General features: G+C 42.6%; 2 protein-coding genes across 2 annotated transcripts in view; both read right to left on the bottom strand.

Annotated features, from left to right (window-relative positions):
* The window catches only part of ahcyl2b (adenosylhomocysteinase like 2b), a gene marked incomplete at its 5' end in the record, with an annotated part of 36,650 nt that extends 23,228 nt beyond the window's left edge, over positions 1 to 13,422 (bottom strand). Inside the window, one exon of the mRNA XM_080518635.1 lies at positions 13,087 to 13,422. Coding sequence (XP_080374761.1) covers positions 13,087 to 13,422 — 336 coding nt within the window. The remainder of the gene's footprint in view (positions 1 to 13,086) is intronic.
* Positions 13,423 to 14,343: 921 nt separating this feature from the next.
* tmem209 (transmembrane protein 209) lies at positions 14,344 to 19,600 on the bottom strand. The gene is made up of 15 exons (XM_080518039.1): positions 19,563 to 19,600; positions 19,137 to 19,296; positions 18,988 to 19,046; positions 18,576 to 18,707; positions 18,224 to 18,453; positions 17,921 to 18,125; positions 17,627 to 17,802; positions 17,449 to 17,520; positions 17,189 to 17,285; positions 16,880 to 17,005; positions 16,673 to 16,770; positions 16,466 to 16,580; positions 15,690 to 15,787; positions 15,244 to 15,317; positions 14,344 to 15,062 (listed from the first exon to the last, which is right to left on the bottom strand). Exons 2-15 carry the CDS (start codon positions 19,274 to 19,276, stop codon positions 15,008 to 15,010), a joined length of 1,677 nt encoding a protein of 558 aa, XP_080374165.1. The 5' UTR covers positions 19,277 to 19,296; positions 19,563 to 19,600; the 3' UTR covers positions 14,344 to 15,007.
* Positions 19,601 to 20,313: the final 713 nt, after the last annotated feature.

The raw sequence follows: 20,313 nt of genomic DNA, 5'->3' as shown, positions 1-20,313 counted from the left end.
TCAAAGTGCCAGTGAGCTTTTAATAGCTTCACTATTAGATACTGCCTGCCAGAAGGCATAAAAAGGAAAAAAATGTGAGAGTGATGGCATTAAAAAAAATAATAAATTAAAAGGGAACATGTCCTGTTGACGGATTAATGCTCAAAAACAAATATCCTCAAAGCCAAATCCTGAGAGTGCTCCAGCCTGGCTGTCCTGAATCTGGGAAGGAAACCGCAGACATTTCAATCTGAATTCAAAACAATGAGAAATATCTGAATAACTGTGTTGAAAATCAATCGACAACTCTGATCGTTGATTTCGTCCTCATGCACAAATAAATATCAGCACTGTGTTAGTCTGTAATGAACATATTCGTGAACAGAATTCACTGGCAGAAATAGGTATATTGTCTAAACATCTGGCACAGGCTTCTAAAGTAGCGGAAGCCCTTTGACTTTCAAGCCTGTACGGTGTCTATTAGACAAAGCAACGGATGTCTTGTTTGCAAAATCTCCCACACACATCTCTGCAGAGGATGTGCACAGTTATTCAGACTTTTTTTTCCTCATAATTTCTAGTTGTTTTTTTTTTACCTTCTATAACTATCCTTCCTCATAAAAAAATTCACCTGCAGTGGAAACAAGTTTGCAATTTAATATGCATGCACATTTTGAAGCGCTTGCATGGCACCTTAAAGAATTGTGAATGTGCTTTTCAAACTTTTCACCATCTATTCTTGGATTACTATTGTGTTTGACCGAGAGATGCTTTAAATAAATAATCAAAAATATATATATATACATATATAAAATCTTGAATTCTCCTGTACTTTTCACAACTTTCCCACCTCTGCGATGAAAACTGGATCGAACATGGTCCAAGTTAGCCGAGGACACCGTGGCCTCGGTTTGAACCTACAACAGCATCGAACAAGGACAACAGTACAACTTAAGCTTGGAGGTGAAAATAAAAAGGTATTGGTTTTGCATTTGACAACGTTGGAAGACAGGTTTAAGCATCTTGACGAAAACATAAATCTCCTCAATGAAGCGGTTGGCCAACACGTCGACAATAAAACTGGTTGTAAAAGATGAAAAAGTCTAATAATGAGAGGGTTCGTGTTTATTTTCACTTACAATTTAGCAACACGGTCAATGAATGTCACTAAACCACTAAAATGCCGCTGAACAACAGACTCTTTTATAAATACTTGCACTTTGTAGTTAGATGCAACTTTAAAAAAAACATACAAATAAAATACACATCACCTGCACAGCAGCATTCTCTAAATGTTATTAATGCAGAAAGTTCTATAGACAAAGTTTTTCTTCCCCCCCCCCCCCCCCCCCACTTATTCCAAAAGAACTAAACTTAACATGTGCTTCTTAACTGTAGATTTTCAGTTTTATAAAGGAATCCAGCAGAGATTTTGTAGATAAAGGAAAACCTACATACAGAAATGTAATTTCAAGGGTTAAGTAGAACTTGGACTCCCACACAAGTTTTACTGGGAGTGAGTGGGATAAAAATAGTTTTTGGTTTCAGACGCCGCAGATATGTAAACATTGCAAATGATTATAAAGTCATACAACGCTTGGTTTTGGTATTCAGGTCGACTGAGTTGTTTTGCCATCTCAATAAAATGTCACAGAAATATCATGCAGGACCTCGTTTTCAAAATAAAAAGACTTTATAGTGTAGTAATATTTCAAGAATCAAGAATGTGTTGGTCATGGCCAGTGAAGCTTGAACTGGACCTATAATCACTTGATGTTTGAGCAATACGCTGTTTTTGCACGTCAAAGCTTACTGGCTAACATATTAAATGCATGGAAGGAACAGAGTCCCTTTATTGTTAATGAGAAGCTGCTTTGCAAGAGTGAAATTACAAACAGCAGCGAACACATGAACTGCATGGAAAACCAGAGAACAGATTTAAGGATTCGAGACTTTTAAAGCCACGATAGAGATCGTTGGATGGCAACAAGAGCTTGTGGAAAAGCTCGGAGCTCTGGCCACGGGAAAGACCAGACACTTTGCAGTGCAGACACAAAAACAGGCATCCTGACGCTGGCAGGAGGAGGAGGAGGAGGAGGCGGGGGGGTGAAACAGCTCTGCAGTTGTTAAGCTCTGGTACCTCACATGCAGGAAAAAAGAAAAGAGAAGGAAAATGAAAGAAAGGAAGCCACTGAGACCAAGTCAAGGAAGCTCACATGAATGCCTCCCTACGTGCCCATATTCAAGCGAATGCAGAGATTACTGATGCATGCCTTGCCCAAGCAGAGACGTGACGAGTCTGTCAGCCAGCTGTTGCGACCTGCTGTTGTGACCTTGACATTTCCATACTGGAGACAATATGGCGGCATGTCCCACCACTCAACTACTTGTACGTGCATTATCTGTACGAAGTGGGCGATTTGTTGTGACACGTGGAAGACCGCAGTCTGCTCACGTATCCGTGTGAAAATGGAGAAAATGAAGGGCTGTTGCAAAGTCAATCTTGGGAGAGAGAGGGTGGGGAAAAAAAAAAAGGGGGGGGGGATAAAAGGAAGGAGGAAGCTGCTAGCGTGAGGTGGTGTGGTTGTGTGAAGGGGGGGGCTTTCGTATCAGAGTGCTGCCTTGAGGGAGGCTGTGATGTAAGAGTGGCTCCTGCTGATTTATACACAGAGACAAGTGCTCAGACTGTAAATAATGGCATGCACGCACACGCACACACAAATCAAAAGAGCGCGCAAACCCCGCCACCCCTTCGCCCCCATTACCATGCGTACACTTGGCAGTTACTGTACCCACATGCAATTACCAGCGGCTCGACACGTGCCGTCACACATCACGTCTACATGGCCAGAGGCTTTTGGCCACACACGGCTTCCCTCCGCTCAGAGCTGCCACGTCAGAGGCGCCAGAGGGACTCATCCGCTGATCTCTTCCCTTCTGTCTGCCATGCACGCAGCATCTCCGCGTACATTGTTGAAGAAAGTACAGATGTTATTATGCCAACACCACACACAATGGATTACACAACAAGTGAAGAATCTGTCGAGTTAAAATGTCACACTAATGTTCTTCAAGTGCCTTTAGTAGATACTTCTCGTGATTGCTTTTGAAAATCGCAATCCAAAATTGGCAAAGTAATACGGCCCCCTCTTTGAACTCGTATCAACTCAGGCTGTTATGAAACTATGGGGAGTACGCAGGGCCATCAACACTGAGCAGTGCTGACCAGAAGAAACCATGTCCCTCCGATATGGTCTGATGGTCACAGCAAACAGCCAGGGACACTGATACAAGAAGAGAACAGGCAATGAATGATGGGGGCTTAGTGACAGATTAAACCCTACCTGGAGGTGGGGGGGGTGCCGCAGCCAACACACTAGGTACTTTCCACTGCCTTTTTTCTTCTCATTCACATGCCTTTCCCTTCTCATGCGCCATTAAGCGAAGGAAGAGAGCCAAGACCACTGGGTGTGCATGTCCTTCAAGGACAAACCTAAACTTTCATAAAGCTCACTTCTGAGCAGAAACGACCCAAAGAAATGTATTTTATGCTTTGTCGTACACCGCTTTGATCGGGTATCTTTTTATTCCGCGTTTGCCTGAAACTATGAACATAAGCAATTACAAGCCACATCCACATAGTTAACACACTTGCCAGCTTGCTTACCAGAGGATATTTGTTTTGACAGGATGATCTCCAATGGAGCTTGTAGGTGGACTCCTGTCCTGATCAGACAGACACACTCAAAAAATGTCAACACTTATGCTTCCAACTTATTGCTTTTCAATTATGTCAGAAATGGCATTTGGAATTAGGTTGAAAGAAGCAGAAAGTGCAACTATAACGCACTCAGTTATAGCAGATACTGTCACTTTAAGTTCCCAGCCATGCACTTTATTGTTCCAATGAATGTATCATTCAGATATGCTATTGTCATGTTATGTTCAAAATACAAAATGGACTGATGTTGACACAAGTGTCCAAAACATTGGGTTTTGCAACAGAGCTGAACAGACTAGAAGACCTCACATCTACTTGCATCAAACAGTGTAAAAGAGGACAAAGACTAAGACAAAGAAAATGTTGATTTAACGTTGCTCGATTAAAAGCTAAAAACTGTCCCTTACAGAGCGGCTGGAAATTCAATTCTTCTGGTAGCTGCAAGTTCACTGGACAAAACGTATGGATGACTGGTGGGTTGGAAGAGAGTATGCTTGTAGCTTTCTGGTGGATTCATGAGATTCCTCCATAATGCCACCAGCACAATGGGCACCTTGGGTAAAATAGCTGTGCAGTGTTTATTGAAACTGTTGAGACAGCTGCCAAAAACGTCTATACCGATATGTATAAAAAAATAATGTAGTGATCGTGGCCAAGGTATTGCTCATAAGCATTTCTAACTATTGTTTGTCTTCCTCTCGCCCACTCACACAGGCTCCAGTCAGTTGTGTAACGGCCTAACAGGGTCTCGTTGCCCCGTACACTAAACGGGGCAAACCAGGCCACTGTTTGGAGCCCTGGGGCTTAACGATTCTACCCCATACGAGCAGTCAGATGACGCCCCCCCCTTCACATATGACTGGCATCACTATTGATCAGATGTTCTAATATCGCTTGCTTCTGTCCTCACACAGCTCCCATATCCGACAGCGAGTATTCCGACGACGGATCAGAAATGTCGAGGCTTTCCCGTAAATTAGACAGCCAGCTGCGTCTGATGCGCGTATCCAAACCCATCAATCTCAATCAGCGCATGGTTTTCGGTCGTCGCCGCATCACTGTGGAGTCAATAAATCCCTCTCACTTGGATGAGATGTAAATGGATTGTTAATGTCTGTCATTAAGCCAAATGAAACAATGTTTCCCTGAGCTTGAAAGCAAAACAAAAATCAGAAGACTTAACAGCGAGTGAAAAATCTCCCAAATCGAGTGGTTCAATCCCTTCAATTGCATATTTGTATTCTTCCCTCTTCTTGATTTGCTGAAAATAGTAGTCTCTCCCTACGGGGAAGGTATAATTACATCAAAAGGCTCACAGACGGGGGCGGTGCTGCTCTCTTTTTGAATAAAACCATTACAAGGTCAATGATATACGATTAATTAGGAGTGTGAAGCAATTCTGCATCACTTATTAAGCTGAATTTGTTGTTAATTTTCAACCGATCACATGAAAGGAAAAATACATTACGTGTCTATGGCCCCGTTATCGTGGGCTGCAAGAATAATGGCTTTGGATAATGACTCAAACTTGCAGATGTGTGTAATGCACATTGAACACAAGTGGCCAATGGAAAAAAAAAAAAGATTTTAATCTGGCACATACCCTCTCAACAAGAATTTGATGAGAGGGTATGTGCCAGAGGGAAACACCAGAATGTCTGCAAAACTAATGGCTCTTCCATAATGGACCCATTTACATGGGCATAAAAAATCAGTTAACTGGGAGTAATCAGAGATTTGTAATATTTGAATCTGATGCTTTTGCACAGACTTCAGAAATGTGATAATCGGAAAAAAAAAAGAAAAAGAAAAGATAGGTTATACCGACTCAAGAGTACGCCAACACTTAAAAACACAACTAATACGAGCGTCCACGTCTTCTCAGAGGTTTTTAATTAAAACGTAAAAGTCATCTCTTCCAACGTTACTTAATCCAGATGGAACCATCAGGTATTTAAAAAACACAAAGAGGGGGTCAGTGGCCTTTTTTTTTTTTTTTTTTGTAAATCACATGAGCAAATGTCGAGGAATGAAACAAATCGGAAAGACGGGTTTGCATGCATGAAAAGAAAATAATCTTGGGGAGAAACCAAGGAGAGATCATCTTATTTTTCATAATCAGATTAACTGCTGTTATATCACATTACACATGATCAGTTGGATAATCTGATAACTACAGATGTGCATGTTAAAGGACTTTAACTTCTCTTGACGTAAATGGTAGACTTACCACATAGCGGTAAAGGAAAGACAATTTGTGCAATATGAAGGCTTTTATGTGGATTTAAGATATCTGAAAAATAATTGTCATACAGAGCTATAATTTACCGGAGCTGGACGAAGCACTTTGGCATGACTGAGCTCACCGATTTGGAAGTAAACCCCAAAACTGTTGTCGGCATATTTCCAAGCTTAGACCTTTATTTGACAAAACGGTTAAACAAAATCCCTCCTGATTAATAGAGTGAGAGGAGCAGCTGTGATTGTTAGCAATAGCACTGATTCAGGATATATCATAACTGCAATCTTGACGTGGTGCAATATCACTCCTACACTTCCAGGAACATTGTGCAATATGGTCGATTGTAAAGTTCATGTACTCGCATCTACTAAACCTGTATAAATCTCAGTGTGTCAGTGTTCTGTCTGCCTGAGTGGCGATTTGGCCTGGCTAAAAGGAAGTGGGGCAGACTGATGGGTGTGCGGGCTTCATTTCGGGCTTTGTGAGGGGGGCCTTTTGTGAGGCAGCACTTTTTGAACACAATGTTAGCTCTTTGTTCACATGCACAGTTCGAGTATGTTGCTGCATTCCTCGTCATGTTACATAGCGAGTCGAGTCTTAATGTCCACTGTTGCTGGTTGATCCTTGAGTAAACTCAAAAGCTATAGGCTGGGGGGGGGGGGGGGTGAGAGGTTGGGTGCACACGTACCCACATCAGCTGGGCCTGCTGTGCACCCACTAGTTGATGGATAACTAATAAACAGGGGGAGGGCATCAATGTTACACACTAACCTCGGTTTATATTTACCTACTTGAGACTGTTCCAGAGACACGAGACGTGTCGGAAGTGTTTTGATGTGAAGACGTGGAACTCGATCAGATGTACGTGCTCAGTGAATGCATGCTGCATGACAGAGCAGGAAAGGAGTTTCAAGTGGCTCGTCGACGATGCAGATATACTGCATGTGCGGGTGGTATACTGAAGAACGGGGAAGCAGAGAGGCCGACACCACACGCCAACCTTAGGCATGCACTCTTGAAAGAAAGCTCCTAAAAAAAAAATCTATATCACAAATGAGGGAATGTATTTTGACGGCGAACTTGCAGCCTCACCACAGTGGATTATGGGATCCACGCGTTTGATTGTGTACTTTTATGCCACAATTTGAGCATCTTGGGGTTCAGGGCCTTCCCCAGGCACACTGGTGTGGGATTTGATAACGGCAAGCTTCTGGTTATAAGCTAGCGCCTCTAACCTGTAGGCCACCACTGTCCATCTCCATCTACACTACCTGTGTGACCCGTCCTCTTTGCGTGGGGAGAGTCTGGTAAGATAACCGGTGTCCGACACCTGTCGGGGGTGAACTTCCTTTGGCGCTCACACAATTGATGCAGAAGAGACGGCAGGTCAGTTTGACCCATTCTTCAATGCTTCTATCAGCAACTACAAATGTGTCAAATTATCCTATCCTCCAGTTAACTATTCTGAAAAGGTCACAGGAACCCAGCCACAATCCTTTTGAAAAGCTCCGCGCCGGCAGATGCAGCTCACTGACATTTATAAACCGCTTTGACCTTCAAACATGTTCTGGTTAGAGAATTTATTGATACGATAGCTGACCTGAATTTACAGCCCGGCCAGAAAACAGTTATTGGGAGTGACATTTGGGTGTGTTTCGTGACGCACAATGCAAGTCAGTTCATTCATTTGCATCGTAAAGGTAACATGATTAATTATGGGAGAACTGAACTTTAGGGAAAGTAGGGATCAAGCGACAGCTTAGTGTTGTTGACAAAGCCACACTTTAAGCCTACCAATTATTACTGTGAAAAGCATTGATACTATTTTTGATGGCACTTGGCTTAATGGTGAAGAATTGACAACCACTGGAAGAATCTGATGCCTTTTGATTTTGAGGGTGAAGATCTATTCTCATTATATCCTCTTAATTATGGATGCAGCCCCTATTGCAGAGCAGGCGCCTGCAAGACCCTTCTGGACCGTGACGAAGACATCACTATCGGGGTGAGAGAAACTGGAACTGGTGTAAAGTACTCGCAGTCCATTCCCTGAGTGGTACGGATAAAGATGGTTAGGAAGGTGTGATCTGGCACGCCGTGTGCAGATTTACGCCGCGAGCAAGGCAGACAAGAGCTCTCACGGCACAGGAACACAACGAGACTGTGAGAAATCCCGGTGAGCACTCCAAAACAAAACAATAAAAACAATAGAGGAAGTCCTGGGGTGCGTGTAGTTTGTAATTCAGACAGATGGCATGTGGGTTTATTCTGGGTAAAGTGGCTGATGCAAAAATATCAATAAAAGTGTTGTGACGTGGTAATTTCAGGAACACAAGAGAAAGAGCAGATAAAACCAGGGCTTCACTCGTCGGTCATTAACAAGAGTGATAAACCTTGGCTAAGTGCACTGAGGCCAAGCCTAGCCAAATATACACTCTCTCCTGCGACTGGCAGAGGCAGCCAGGACATGCCAAATTGCACAACAGCACCATCCAGTTCCAATTGGCATTTATTTTCAGATGCATTTCCTGTTCTGCTCGTCGAGTTCCCAGGTATTGAAGGCATACCGCTCTTTGTTATTCCAAATCCAGGCCAGGCCGACTCGCGTCTAATAGATTAATCATTTACAAGATATGTACTAAAACAAACATGCAGAAACTGTTCACCACCGCCCCATTCCTCACATTTTCATTACATGCTCGACAAAGCCTACAATATCATTAGCAAGGGCATTATATTATTATACGAAGGGGTGGCTCAGGTTCGCCCCAGTTCAATCTTTCAGGAAGCTCTCACTGATCACAGCCAAGACTTGTTCCCTTCAGTTTCTGTGTCTCGCTATTTGTTGTGCTAAATTATCCGGCCAGAGCCACAACCCGTCTTTCTGCTCCCAGGAGAAACTTAACTCGGTATCCACAAACAGTCATTTCTCATTTAAAGGAGACGATTCAGAGATATTGTTTGCGATGGAGAAATGATGAACTCCACATCACCCAGAGTGATTTCCACATGTTGAGGGTTTGGGATTATGACAATCTGTCAGCAAAGCAGTTCATTCCTCCTTTGAGGCCAACATCCATGGAAAAGGAAGGGGAAGCCTCAAAACGGAGTGGCTTTGTAACCAGTCCTCCCTTTCTCTGCCTCTCCTCTTCAAAGCCCTCTTCAAACTTCACACCGAAGTTACACATTCTTTCCCCATATCCACACACATGCATCGTAAACGGATGTGTAAATGTTTTAGTAGGTCTTAAAAGGTACGACCCCATGATTGATGTGGTAAAACGTCATTGAAATACACTTTGACAGTACATTTTATAGCTCCAGCACTCACACTTACCCCTTCACTCACGAAATTGGGGGCTGCTGCTGTGCAAGGTGGAAGCAACGGCGTGCAAAGGACACTGCAGTATACGGACATGGCGAGGTGGGAGATCGAACCGCAAACATTTGAATTGAAAAACAGCTCATCGACCAGCTCAAGGTGTGAGGTTTATGTTGAAATCACACCTGTGATGGCTCAAGAACAGCTGTCCAATGCAAGTATACGTATTGTGCATCCATGTTTACTTAAATAATCAAATTCTTATGAGTAATCATTTAAAAACACAAAAAGTTGATTTTGATTTACAAAATTTACCCCCCCCCCCCCATCCCCCCAGTATTTACTCAAACTGTCGTCAACACTCAAAGTTATTCAATAAATCCATTTCGTGAAGACGGATTAGTATGTAGCAACATTTTGACTGCAATGAAAGACGACAGAATCCCTGCAGGAGTCCATGTGATCACCGCGGGGCCCTGCCCGCGCTCTCGTACGCAGACCAGCTCCGTCGCAGACGTGAATCATAAATGAAAGGACATGACACACTCGCCTTTGTGGTCAGCGGACAGTCGTGGGACTAAGAAGATGGTGGATGACCTTGTGACATGATGACCATTATGATAAACCACAGAGTGGTAACTTTTTTCCAGGATGCCCTTGAAAAGTTTGGAATAAGTTGAAGAGAAATAGGAAGAACAGTGTTAACCCAATGCTTGAAGTCAACATCGAGACATTAATACGCGTCAGAAAGGCTTTCAACAGGTTGGAAAACCCGAAATTAAAGTTGTTGACGAGTTGCAAGGCCAAAAGGTGCAAAGCCGGAATTTATGACCATGAAGACTGGCCCCCACTGGAACATCATAATACAATCTACATGAGCCAACATAAAGAGCACATAGACACTTATCTCACTTCTTTTCAATGAAAAACATTTGCAGACTGTACTTCTCCTGGGCAAAGCAGCCATAGGTCCTTGTAAGCCTGTTAACTAGCGCGCAGTACCAGGAACACCAGCTTACCGGGTGACATAACGTTACATCAGGAAGGGATGGGCTGTCAGGCAGAGAGCGATCACTGTCAAATACCGACTGGAGAATAGGTTTAGGGAGCACCCCTGATGGTCTTTGTAAAAAAAACAAAAAAAAAACAGGTGAATCATCTGTAATGAGACATCAGCATATGCAATCCAGCAGGAGAACCCCACTGATCATGATGGGAACCAGAAAGATCTCAGCCAAAAACAAAGAGAGTGACCGTGAGAGAACCAGAGTTTGTTCTTCACCTTCTCATACTGGCTGGGTATTCAAGCCAGTTACAATAAAACTCATCACTCCCTTAAAAAGGGGGAAAAAATTAAATAAATAAACCTTACATCTGGGCTCACCTACAACAGAGAGGTGGCCTTTTAATCTCTGCATGTGGCGACATGATAAAGGCGAGGATTAAAAGCAAACCAGTCATCCAGTCATGCAGTCAGTCAGTCAGTCAGTCAGTCAACACAGTCTGCTCGCATCATCAGCTCCAATGCATCGCTTAGCCTTTACTGCACTGGACAAGCACAACTCGGCAGATGCTTAAAGCTCAGACTGCAGTGTACATATCTGTAATGCAGAGGCATTAAAAAAACACAATGCATCCTCGTCTATAAATAGATTGCAAGCAACCCTGTCACCCGGGACAATTACGCACATATTAAAGTAGTTGATAAAGACAATGCAGCTACAATGATATATTTAAATTGCCATGGTGGACAGATTTTAGCATCACTGTATTATCCCCGACTGATATCCATTACTTAAGATTGCCGCTTCACATGAAAATAAAAGACCCTGACAGTTCAGAGATGTCCTCTCAACTGTGGAGTGTAATCTCTTTCAAATTAAAATACATGGCTCCAAGTGACTCAAATACCCAACTACATGATCACTTCAATTGTTGCATCCAACCGCAGTGACCTAACTGGCATTCAAATATTATCAGTCTGCATGTTCCGAAAACTAAAACTACACATTTGATTTTTTTTAAAATTTTAAAAATTTGGAAAACAAACACAAAAATTACTTTACAAATACATTTTCTTCATTACGACCCATTCAACGAAAACTTTTTCAGAGATACTACGCTTTAAACTTTTGTGAGTTATTGACACAAGATTAAAACAAACCTACAGCGTTTTAGAAAATGGGAAATCTCTTGGTACCATCGTCAAATATGTGAAATGGATCTCCTCAATAATCCAGATGTGGCTGTTGCTGTCCGGTTGATCTGGCTTTGGGTTGTCCCCCAGATGCGAGTCGCCCTGTCGGTCCCGTTCGCCGGACTGCTGGTCGACTTCCATATGTTTGTTTGATTTGACAGTCTGAGGCACACGAGCCCATCTGCTCTACACTGCCATTAGTGTAAAGTCAAGGCTCTCACGGTTGTAATCCAGGTCTCGCCTAAAGGGCCTTTCCTTAAGGGCAGCCCAACCGGGTTGACGCATGGACAACGTTGTGGGTAACAAGTGCATCCCATCCTATTTATTCGGTCTCAAAATGTCACTCCACCCTTAGGCGCTCCAGAGTAACTACCAAACTTTTGCTACTTCCAAGACAATATTTGGAGCTGAAATCAAATCTAACTTAGGATTTTTGAGCAAAAACTGAACACGCTTCTCAAAACCATTAATTGTACTTCAAATCTAATCCTAGAATTATCAACACTGATTAAGTGCTACAAGGAATTACAAAGTACCAGCTGTTGATAAAAGTTGGGAATTTTCTTTCCGAGATTTCTTATCAAAAAAGGCTTCTTTCTCCTTGAACATTGCCCTCATACCCATCTCTGCCATAATCAAGATCTTAAAGAGATAAGATTTAAACAAGAACTGTACAGTTTGTGGATTGTGGATAACCCAGGTCAGTTTAACCTCAACAATAATCCAGGAGAGCCGGGATTCCCTTTGCCAAAGTATCAACTCTAGGTGTTCCCAGAGCTAAATCAGGATTGTAGGAAAAACTAGGTGACATGAATGACCACGGGTCATGGATTACTGCTATGTCTAAGTTGGGTCACACATGTTTAGTAGGACTGCTTAACTCTTGACTAAATTTACCAAGGCATGTATTCTAAGCAATGAACTGTGTTTTCACTGCACTGACCCTGAGGTCAAGCATGGGTCAAAACCCACTTAAACGAGACAGTATCTGCATGAGGAGGCAGGAACTGGGAGTTGTTGAAGGGAACCACGTGTCCAAACTTAAAGCAACTACATTTCTTTTCAATTGTTAATGTTGACAAACACAGAAACTCTTGATAGAGACTCCAGCGTTCAGCCGTGATTGAGTAGTGCGGTGCCATATGACGCACTCTTGTTTTGTTGCGCACTACAACGCAGACGTCCACAAACCACAAAAATATAGAGCCAATTCTGTATGAACAGTCTCTTCTCTCTAAAACAACTGCTCTCAGCGAAAAAGAAAAAAAAAACTTGTGAGGATAGTTGGGTGCTTTTGTTTTCCCTTATTTTTTTAGCACCCCACGTCGTATCATCGTGTCCTGGAGATTTCAGCTAAATGTCAGCCAAAATGATGAGGCTCCTCGTGTCAGAGGCTCTCATTACAGCCTCCACGGTGTCATTAGAGCCGGACTCCATCATTAAAAAGCGTGAAGTGACACCGCTGAATCAGCTCCGGGAGACCAGCTAGCTCGTTAGCATCGCCACACAATGCCAGGTCTCGTTGCGGCGAGCTCCTCCGCGGTGGTCCCGTAATAACAGTGAGCGACACACCGCGGCGCGCACAAACCGAGCAAGAACACGCGCTTGTCTAATCTATCTCTCACCTTCTTCATCCGCGGAGCCTCGGCCACAGTGCCGTCCCGGTTCACGAACGCCTCCCCGCCGTTCTGCTGCGCCTCCGTACGCTTCATAGCCGACGCCTGGGGCATCTTTGCGGGCATCGGGGTGAGCAAGCCCAGGCTGCCTTCCCCGGCTTTCGCGGACGGCTCCGCGGCGGGGGACGTAGCGGCGGAGGAACCGGCCTCGTGCGGGTCGCTTCTGGGGATGTTTTTGCCCTCCGACGTCGGTGACACCGGGGATTCGGCCGACAACTCTTTGCCGGTGGGGACGTCTTTGAGTTCGACCTCTGCCATTTTCGCTGCCACAACCTGGACTGACATCGCTGCAGTTTCTCAAAGTCCTTTTTCCAGCACTGATAGCGAGTCAAGCGGATGTTAGCGGCGGAGCGACGCCGGCGCAAAGCATCATGGTTATTGTAGTTTCGCTTACGTTTTATTAAAAAAAATAATTAAACCAATAAAAAACTTGTGACTACCAGTATGATCTTTGACAATACTTTTTTTTTTGCAAAAATATTAAATAAAATCACCCACCATAATCAACTTCTCGTGGCTTTACATACAGTTCTATCAGCCATTAGAACTACATTCCCCAGCCAGAAAAGCCACACGGCCCGGCTCATTGCGGGAGATGGAGTTTATTACTAAAGAGGACGACACTAAACTACAAAACAAACGTGATATTTGCCAGATAATGCTTTGTTCTGAACACAGGCACGTTTAACACGTACACACGGCTCTGATATCAATCACTGTCATACTCCGAACTATATAATTAACATCAGAGGTAAAGATCAGACGATATTGTGTTAAACTCACCAATTCTCCCACAAACCATGAGAGCCAGTTACTTGTTTTTAGTACATATATATATATATATATATATATATATATATATATATATATATATATATAGTGAAAATACTGTTAATAATTAAACACATTTGTCCCCAGCTTAAATGCAGCAATTGAAAGATCATCCCAGGTCTCTGCATCATGTTAAATCACACATGCTGGTACATCAGGAGAAAATGGGTACAGGAGTAAGGTCAAATCCCTTCAAATGAACAATACTGCCACCAAGTGGATTGTATCTAATATTCACAAAAGGAATGAACCAACGTCAGTCATTTCTTTGTAAAATCTGTATTTAATTTCTAATCCTCTTGAGACATTTCCCAAATCGAACTATACAAAAACAAGAAAACATGTAAATGAAAATATCTGAACAGTAACAAATGGCAGAAATAAGAAGACAAGAAAGCCAACATCAAATTCTTCAGTCACAAAAAACAAAAACAGGCATTTGTGATCGAAAGGCCCTTTCTTTGTTCACCATCATTTATCGTGTATTGTACAACACTTTGCAAAGCATTGTGCTTGAGTAGTAAAGAATACTTCAATACCTTATTCAGTATTGCTGCAATCTCCATTTTATTCACATAATTGGAGCACATGCCACGTGTATCCTTAATGCAGGCATTCATTTGTAAAACAGCTGCTGATACAAGTGAGTCAACCATGCTGTATTTACATTCAAGCAGATGGCTCTGAGCCCTTTACCCCATGTAAGATAAATCTGAGGTGTAGTATTTACAAATAAACATTCTCAAATGAACACAAAGTCTCCTTTTATCGTATCATTAGCACTCCGTAAAGAAACAGAAGTGTGTCTCCAAAACGCAGGTGAAAATACATCAAGTTGACAATTTGTGCATCAAAATGGAGAACATGTCCAAAACTGTGCAACTGTTGTGAAAATTCAATATGAAGTCTCCCCCCCCCCCCCTCCAATATGATCCTGAAAGAGCAATCCTAAGGTTCATACAATATTCCAACCGACAGCTTTCACAACACTGTTAAAAAGGAACAAATATCCACTCTCAGCTGCTTCCAAGAGGAAGCATCAGTCTTCAAATATCCAAAGGATGTTCACACCAGAGAGGCCCAGATTCACCCTCCTATAGAAAATACATACAACAGTTTTAGTTTTGCGCAGCAGAAGAAGCAAGGTCAAATACTCTTTGAATCAATATCCAATCAGCGCTTGAGAATTAATCAATATGTCATGATACTCCCTAATAGCAACATGCACTGAAGACTTATTTGAGTTCATTTGAGATTTTATAGGTTTTCACTCACCCCAGCATCCCCGACTCCTTGGTCTTAATGACATAGAGGAACATGAGGACCGTGTGGAACAAATTGTTCCTACCCTGTAATGGAGGTCAAAAAAACTGTTACAACCAAGCACGGTGGCCTCAATATATCCGATCTAAAGGTTTGTGTTTCTCTGGTAGTATCATTTATATGACGGGATCACAGTTATGAGGAACACCAGTTGATAGGAAGCTCTCCATGGAACTTTAGTTGAGTTTTGATCATATAACCACATGTATGAGAAACAATAATGGCAAGAAAATGTAAACAGAATCAAAGTTGGTGCTTTTAACAATATGTAGTTGAAGGGAACTCATTTTATTTTCCCTGTCAAATATTGTGTTTTGCTGTAATAATGCTCCGATAAAACTATATTGCATACACAAGTTTTTTACAACACTATTCAATATAGACCATTGAGCGGTTACCTTGGGAAGGCTGTAAATGTGTCCTTGGTATATAAGCTGGTAGTGAGGGGGAGTGGTGCTGCTTTGGTGAATGCAGAAGAGGTTCTCCTTGGTCACATCTGGGAGAGTTAAAGAAACACAAGAAACTACATTCATAATACAGATTTTTTCTTTAAAGGAACTGAGGTGGTTAAGATAATAGAGAAGACACATTTTCAGGGGGGTCATTTGAGGAGCAGTGGCCGTTTCCTTTGTACAGGAGGTAAGAATGGATGTGGAGTTTCATCAATAGGTCAAATTTGATCTCAGAACATCCAATCTTTTACAGACATTATGTCACTGTCTCATGTATAGAAAACAAAATTCGGATGAAATTAGACGTGTTCATTTAGGCTAGATAAATGTGCTCCAATTCCGGTTTCTTTTACTCGCAAGACCCATATCCAAGGCTGCATTCAAAATGTAATATGAACGATCATGCTAAGAAATCTAAATTGATCAGCAAGACCCGCAGTGTGACCATCGCCTTAGACCGATGTTACTGCTCTCTGGCCATGTATCAGCTTTAGGGTGACACATGAAAGTGGCCTGAAACTGAAGGAAAACAAAAAATGCAATTGCTTTTCAAAAAATGAAAAAAAGCAAACAAAACCAACAAAAGACATGGCTTATATATAAGCCCAAAAATAAAATCAGATTTCTTATTTTTTCTACTGTGACGTCAACTTAGTCTGAGACACCATGAAAGGAACAAACGACTACATTTCCCCGTCAGGATTGTATGCACGTGCACTTACCGGGCTTGTCCGGCGTGTGCCTGAAGTGCTGTGAGGTAAAGGTTTTCCCATCCGGGTACTTCGGGTGTGGGGGCAGCCTGGAGTCCAAGTATGTGCAAAACACATGCATGAGGATCTAGAGGGTCGACAGATTGATTCCAGATTTCAGGTGGAAGTCGGATACGACTGGGTCAGAGCTGCACTGGAAGCCACAATTCTGTCACTCACGGCGCAGTCAGTGGGCAAGTCCGTGTCCCACTTCCTGTTCTTCACATCACCTCCACCGTTCCAGCGGAAGGAGCTCATGCAGCCACTGTGAGCCAGCTCTAATGGACACAAAAACAAATATAAAATACATTTTAAGAAGCGATCATTGTTCGCTCCTCTTAGTCCCAATCAGTACTGACAAGTCCCTAGCTGTCTTGCCGGACCTACCCTTTATCCGGTCCACGAGATATTCCTGGTTTGGAGTGACGTCCAGATATTGGACAATAGAGTTCATGGTGGGGATTGACGAGGCCTTCATGACTGCTGCCTGCTTCAGACTGCTGATGCTGGCCTCTGCAATAAAGACAACAGACGACACTGTAGTTAAGAAACTTTTATGATTAAACTGAAACCACGCATTTATAATAATGGCTGAATATCTAAATTATACAGCTTCCAAAAGCAGATTTACTGAATGCCTGATATGGTTGAATAACTTCCTTTTACATACTCAATATACAATTTTCTCAGATCTACCTCCTATCTGCAGCTCTGGGCAGCCCATCCTCCTCAGCTGACTGTTGACAGAGTCAATTTCCTTCACCAATCGGACCAGGATGGTGTCACTGATCCACTACAGACACGGACAAATTGAAATGACCACATTTGGTTAAAACGACAAGGAAAATCTTTGGATGACAAAACACAGTTTCATCTCAATGTTTGACCTTGAACAGCTAAAGGAAATTCTGTGTGATTCATCTCATCGTAGAGACGTGAGTAACACAATTTCTTACATTCCTAAGTTTGGCTGTCCAGCTGTCAATACGATCCACTGCAGTGCGACTGGTGGTGATTCTGGCCCAAACCTACAAAATAAGCAGATGAAAAGAAAAACGTGTTGTTGAGGTGTTGAGTATAGTTCTGCGGTGGATTGAAGACACCATTCAGGATACAAACACACTATCCACAGACCTCCTCGGCAGCCTGTTTGGAACCCAGGTCTGTTTCATCCTTGTGGGCAGACGGTGCCTGAGAGCGGCATGCAGGTTGGTACAAGAACTTCCTCAAGGTTTGGGCGTAGTCTCCCACTGAACGGTTGTAGTTCCAAAATGTTGGACTGTGGTTTGGGGACACCGACTCTGGACTGCCTGCAGAATTACAAGGCAAGACATTACATTAGCAAAGGCTTAACCACACTTTTCCATCCGTATCCGTTTGTTTCCACGATCCCTTTGCAAGACTGGAAGAATTCCCACAGGTACCTACCAAGCTGGCTGCGGTGACTCTTCTCCTCCTCTGAACGTAAAAACCTCTCCAGACTTTTCAGATCTTCCATGTAATCCTCTTTGCTTCCTGGTGAATTGAACACTGAAGGGGAGGTGCGGTACCGAGCCCTGAGGCTGGAGCCTTCTGCTGACCCCATAGTGTTCTGATAGGGCGAGGAGCCAGAGGAGGGGCTGTAGTTCAATACCTGAGACAGAGACAATAGAACGGATAGAATATTGAATATGGTCAATGGGCATTTAGTTTTTATTATTAGACTCGTAACAAAAAAAAACCAAAACACACCTTTCCAAAGGCCACTGTGGGGGAAAAGGGCCCCCCTGCACTATTAGGGGTGGCTGGGTTGCTTAAAGGAGGACTGTAGCCAGGGACACAGCTCGGGGAGAATTTGGGGCTGGTGGTTGCCGGCCGAGACGGGCTGAAGCTCAGGACGCTTTGGCCCTGCAGTGGAGATGATTGGGTGGGAGCTGGCGTCTCCTTTTTTTCTGGCTTGTTGGGTGGAGAGGCTTGAATACCTGCAGAGAGATGGACAACAATTAACACGTCACGATTCTTAATGACACAAATCCATGTTACAAAAACAAAACAAAAACTTGAGGAGAATACAGCTTCGTGTCTTCAGAAATCAGGGCCTTACTGGTGTTTGTTAGACCTAAAAGGCGATGTTGCTCAGGGGACACAGCGATGGTGGAGGGAGCCATGGTGTATTTAAAATACTTCCAGAAGTCAAAAAGAGCATTGAGGCTGAAAAGAGAGGCCAATGCCAGTTCTAGGAAAGAGAGAAGAAAAACAACATTACAGTTGGGTATGAAAAATCTTAGAGACCGACTAAAGTAGCGCATTTTTCTTTTTCCAATTCCTCACATGGTAAATTACTGTTGTTGAATTGAAATTTGAGATATATTTAGGTTCAAGATTAAAGCTTAGGTGCAATGTTCCCCACCCTATTTGTACTGGTGAGGACTTTTCAGTACTCCTAATGTACTATTAAGTACACACATCCAATGTTTCATATCTTTGGATTGAGCACCACTTTAGTAGGAACTCACCAATGTACCAGATAGGCCAGTAGGTAATGTTGTAGTATCGGCTCAACAGTTTCCCTGACCTGACAAGAGAAAGAGAAGACAAACAGACTTCGGTATAACGCATACAGGGAGTTGGGAGGCAACCCATGAATGTCACTGTTTGCACTTACATTTCAGTATAAATCATTCCTGCCAGAGACACGTTGAGAACAGCCCAGGCGAGGACCACCTGTCGAGCCTGCTCCTCCCTCCTCAGCCTCAACGCCCTGTCGATCATACTGGGCATCCCCTCCTTTGGTGGGGTGAACATGACTTTATCTCGCTAATAGGCTGAAAGAACAAAGAGGAACAAAAAACCCTGTAGAAAACACAACAAATCCCCACTCCTCAGCTCGGATCAGTGTGACCCTGTGCTTATTTTAGGTCTGTTATGCTAGCCGGCTGCTAGCGAAGCACTTAGCTAAAGTTAGCTCGCTGACATTCATAGTTGCACTTCAGACTTCTCCCTAGGATTTCAACGATTAGCAGCACTTGTCTTCGAAAGGAACAGAGCCGAAGTAAAAAGGCAATGCGAAAGAATCAAACATAATTCGTACCACGTTACAGTGAATGACAGCCGCGGCGCTGCATCGTTCGTATTTTAACCGGAAGGTACAGAACATGTACATCCGGGTCAGTCTGGCCGCGCTTTTTTCATAGACCCAAATATGAAAATGAATGAATGAATGAATGAATGAATGAATGAATGAATGAATGAATGAATAAATGAATCAATTAATCAATTAATCAATTAATTAATTGAATGAATCTTTATTTCGAACATACAAATAAATAAAAAAGAAAGAAGGAAAAGAGAAATTAATTTGTAAAACGAAAACACAAGAGAATAATGAAACACATCCCACTTTATCCAGATTTGTATGTCCAAAAGGAATTAGAAGAAGTTAAAAAAAAAAACCAACATATTAACTCATACCCCTCAAACACTCGGTGACAAAAGCTCCTCATTTAACATCAGCAATTTGAATTTGCACAGGAGATTGTGAAAAAAACTTGTGCTTTTAATGCAGTGTTCTCTATTAAACAAGCAAATCATCGCTAAGATAAACTGCTGTACTTGTCAAGTAACAATCCCTTATATCTTTTTATAAGTTGACTTACATTTGATGATTGTTTTATCTGAGTCCTTAATCTGTTCCACCTCTTTAATCCACAGATGCCTTTTAGAGTTGTACACAGTTTAGGCATCTTGAAATTTAACTTTCTTCTAAACTCATACCCACTCAATGTCACACTGAACATTTTCTGGATGTTACCTGGTAATAATTTATTGCTTTCTTTGTACAA

The sequence above is a fragment of the Blennius ocellaris genome, assembly GCF_963422515.1.
Source record: "Blennius ocellaris genome assembly, chromosome: 22".
NCBI classification, from domain to species: domain Eukaryota; kingdom Metazoa; phylum Chordata; class Actinopteri; order Blenniiformes; family Blenniidae; genus Blennius; species Blennius ocellaris.
This window is presented reverse-complemented; position numbering and strand designations above follow the sequence as displayed.

Bases quoted from the DNA above. Each gene is read 5' to 3' on its own strand.
- tmem209 (XM_080518039.1), bottom strand. From the start codon at position 19,276: ATGTTCACCCCACCAAAGGAGGGGATGCCCAGTATGATCGACAGGGCG. The intron at 19,047-19,136 runs GTAAGTGCAAAC...TTCTCTTGTCAG, and splicing joins GGAATGATTTATACTGAAAT to GTCAGGGAAACTGTTGAGCC. The intron at 16,581-16,672 runs GTGAGTGACAGA...TCGACCCTCTAG, and splicing joins ACTTGCCCACTGACTGCGCC to ATCCTCATGCATGTGTTTTG.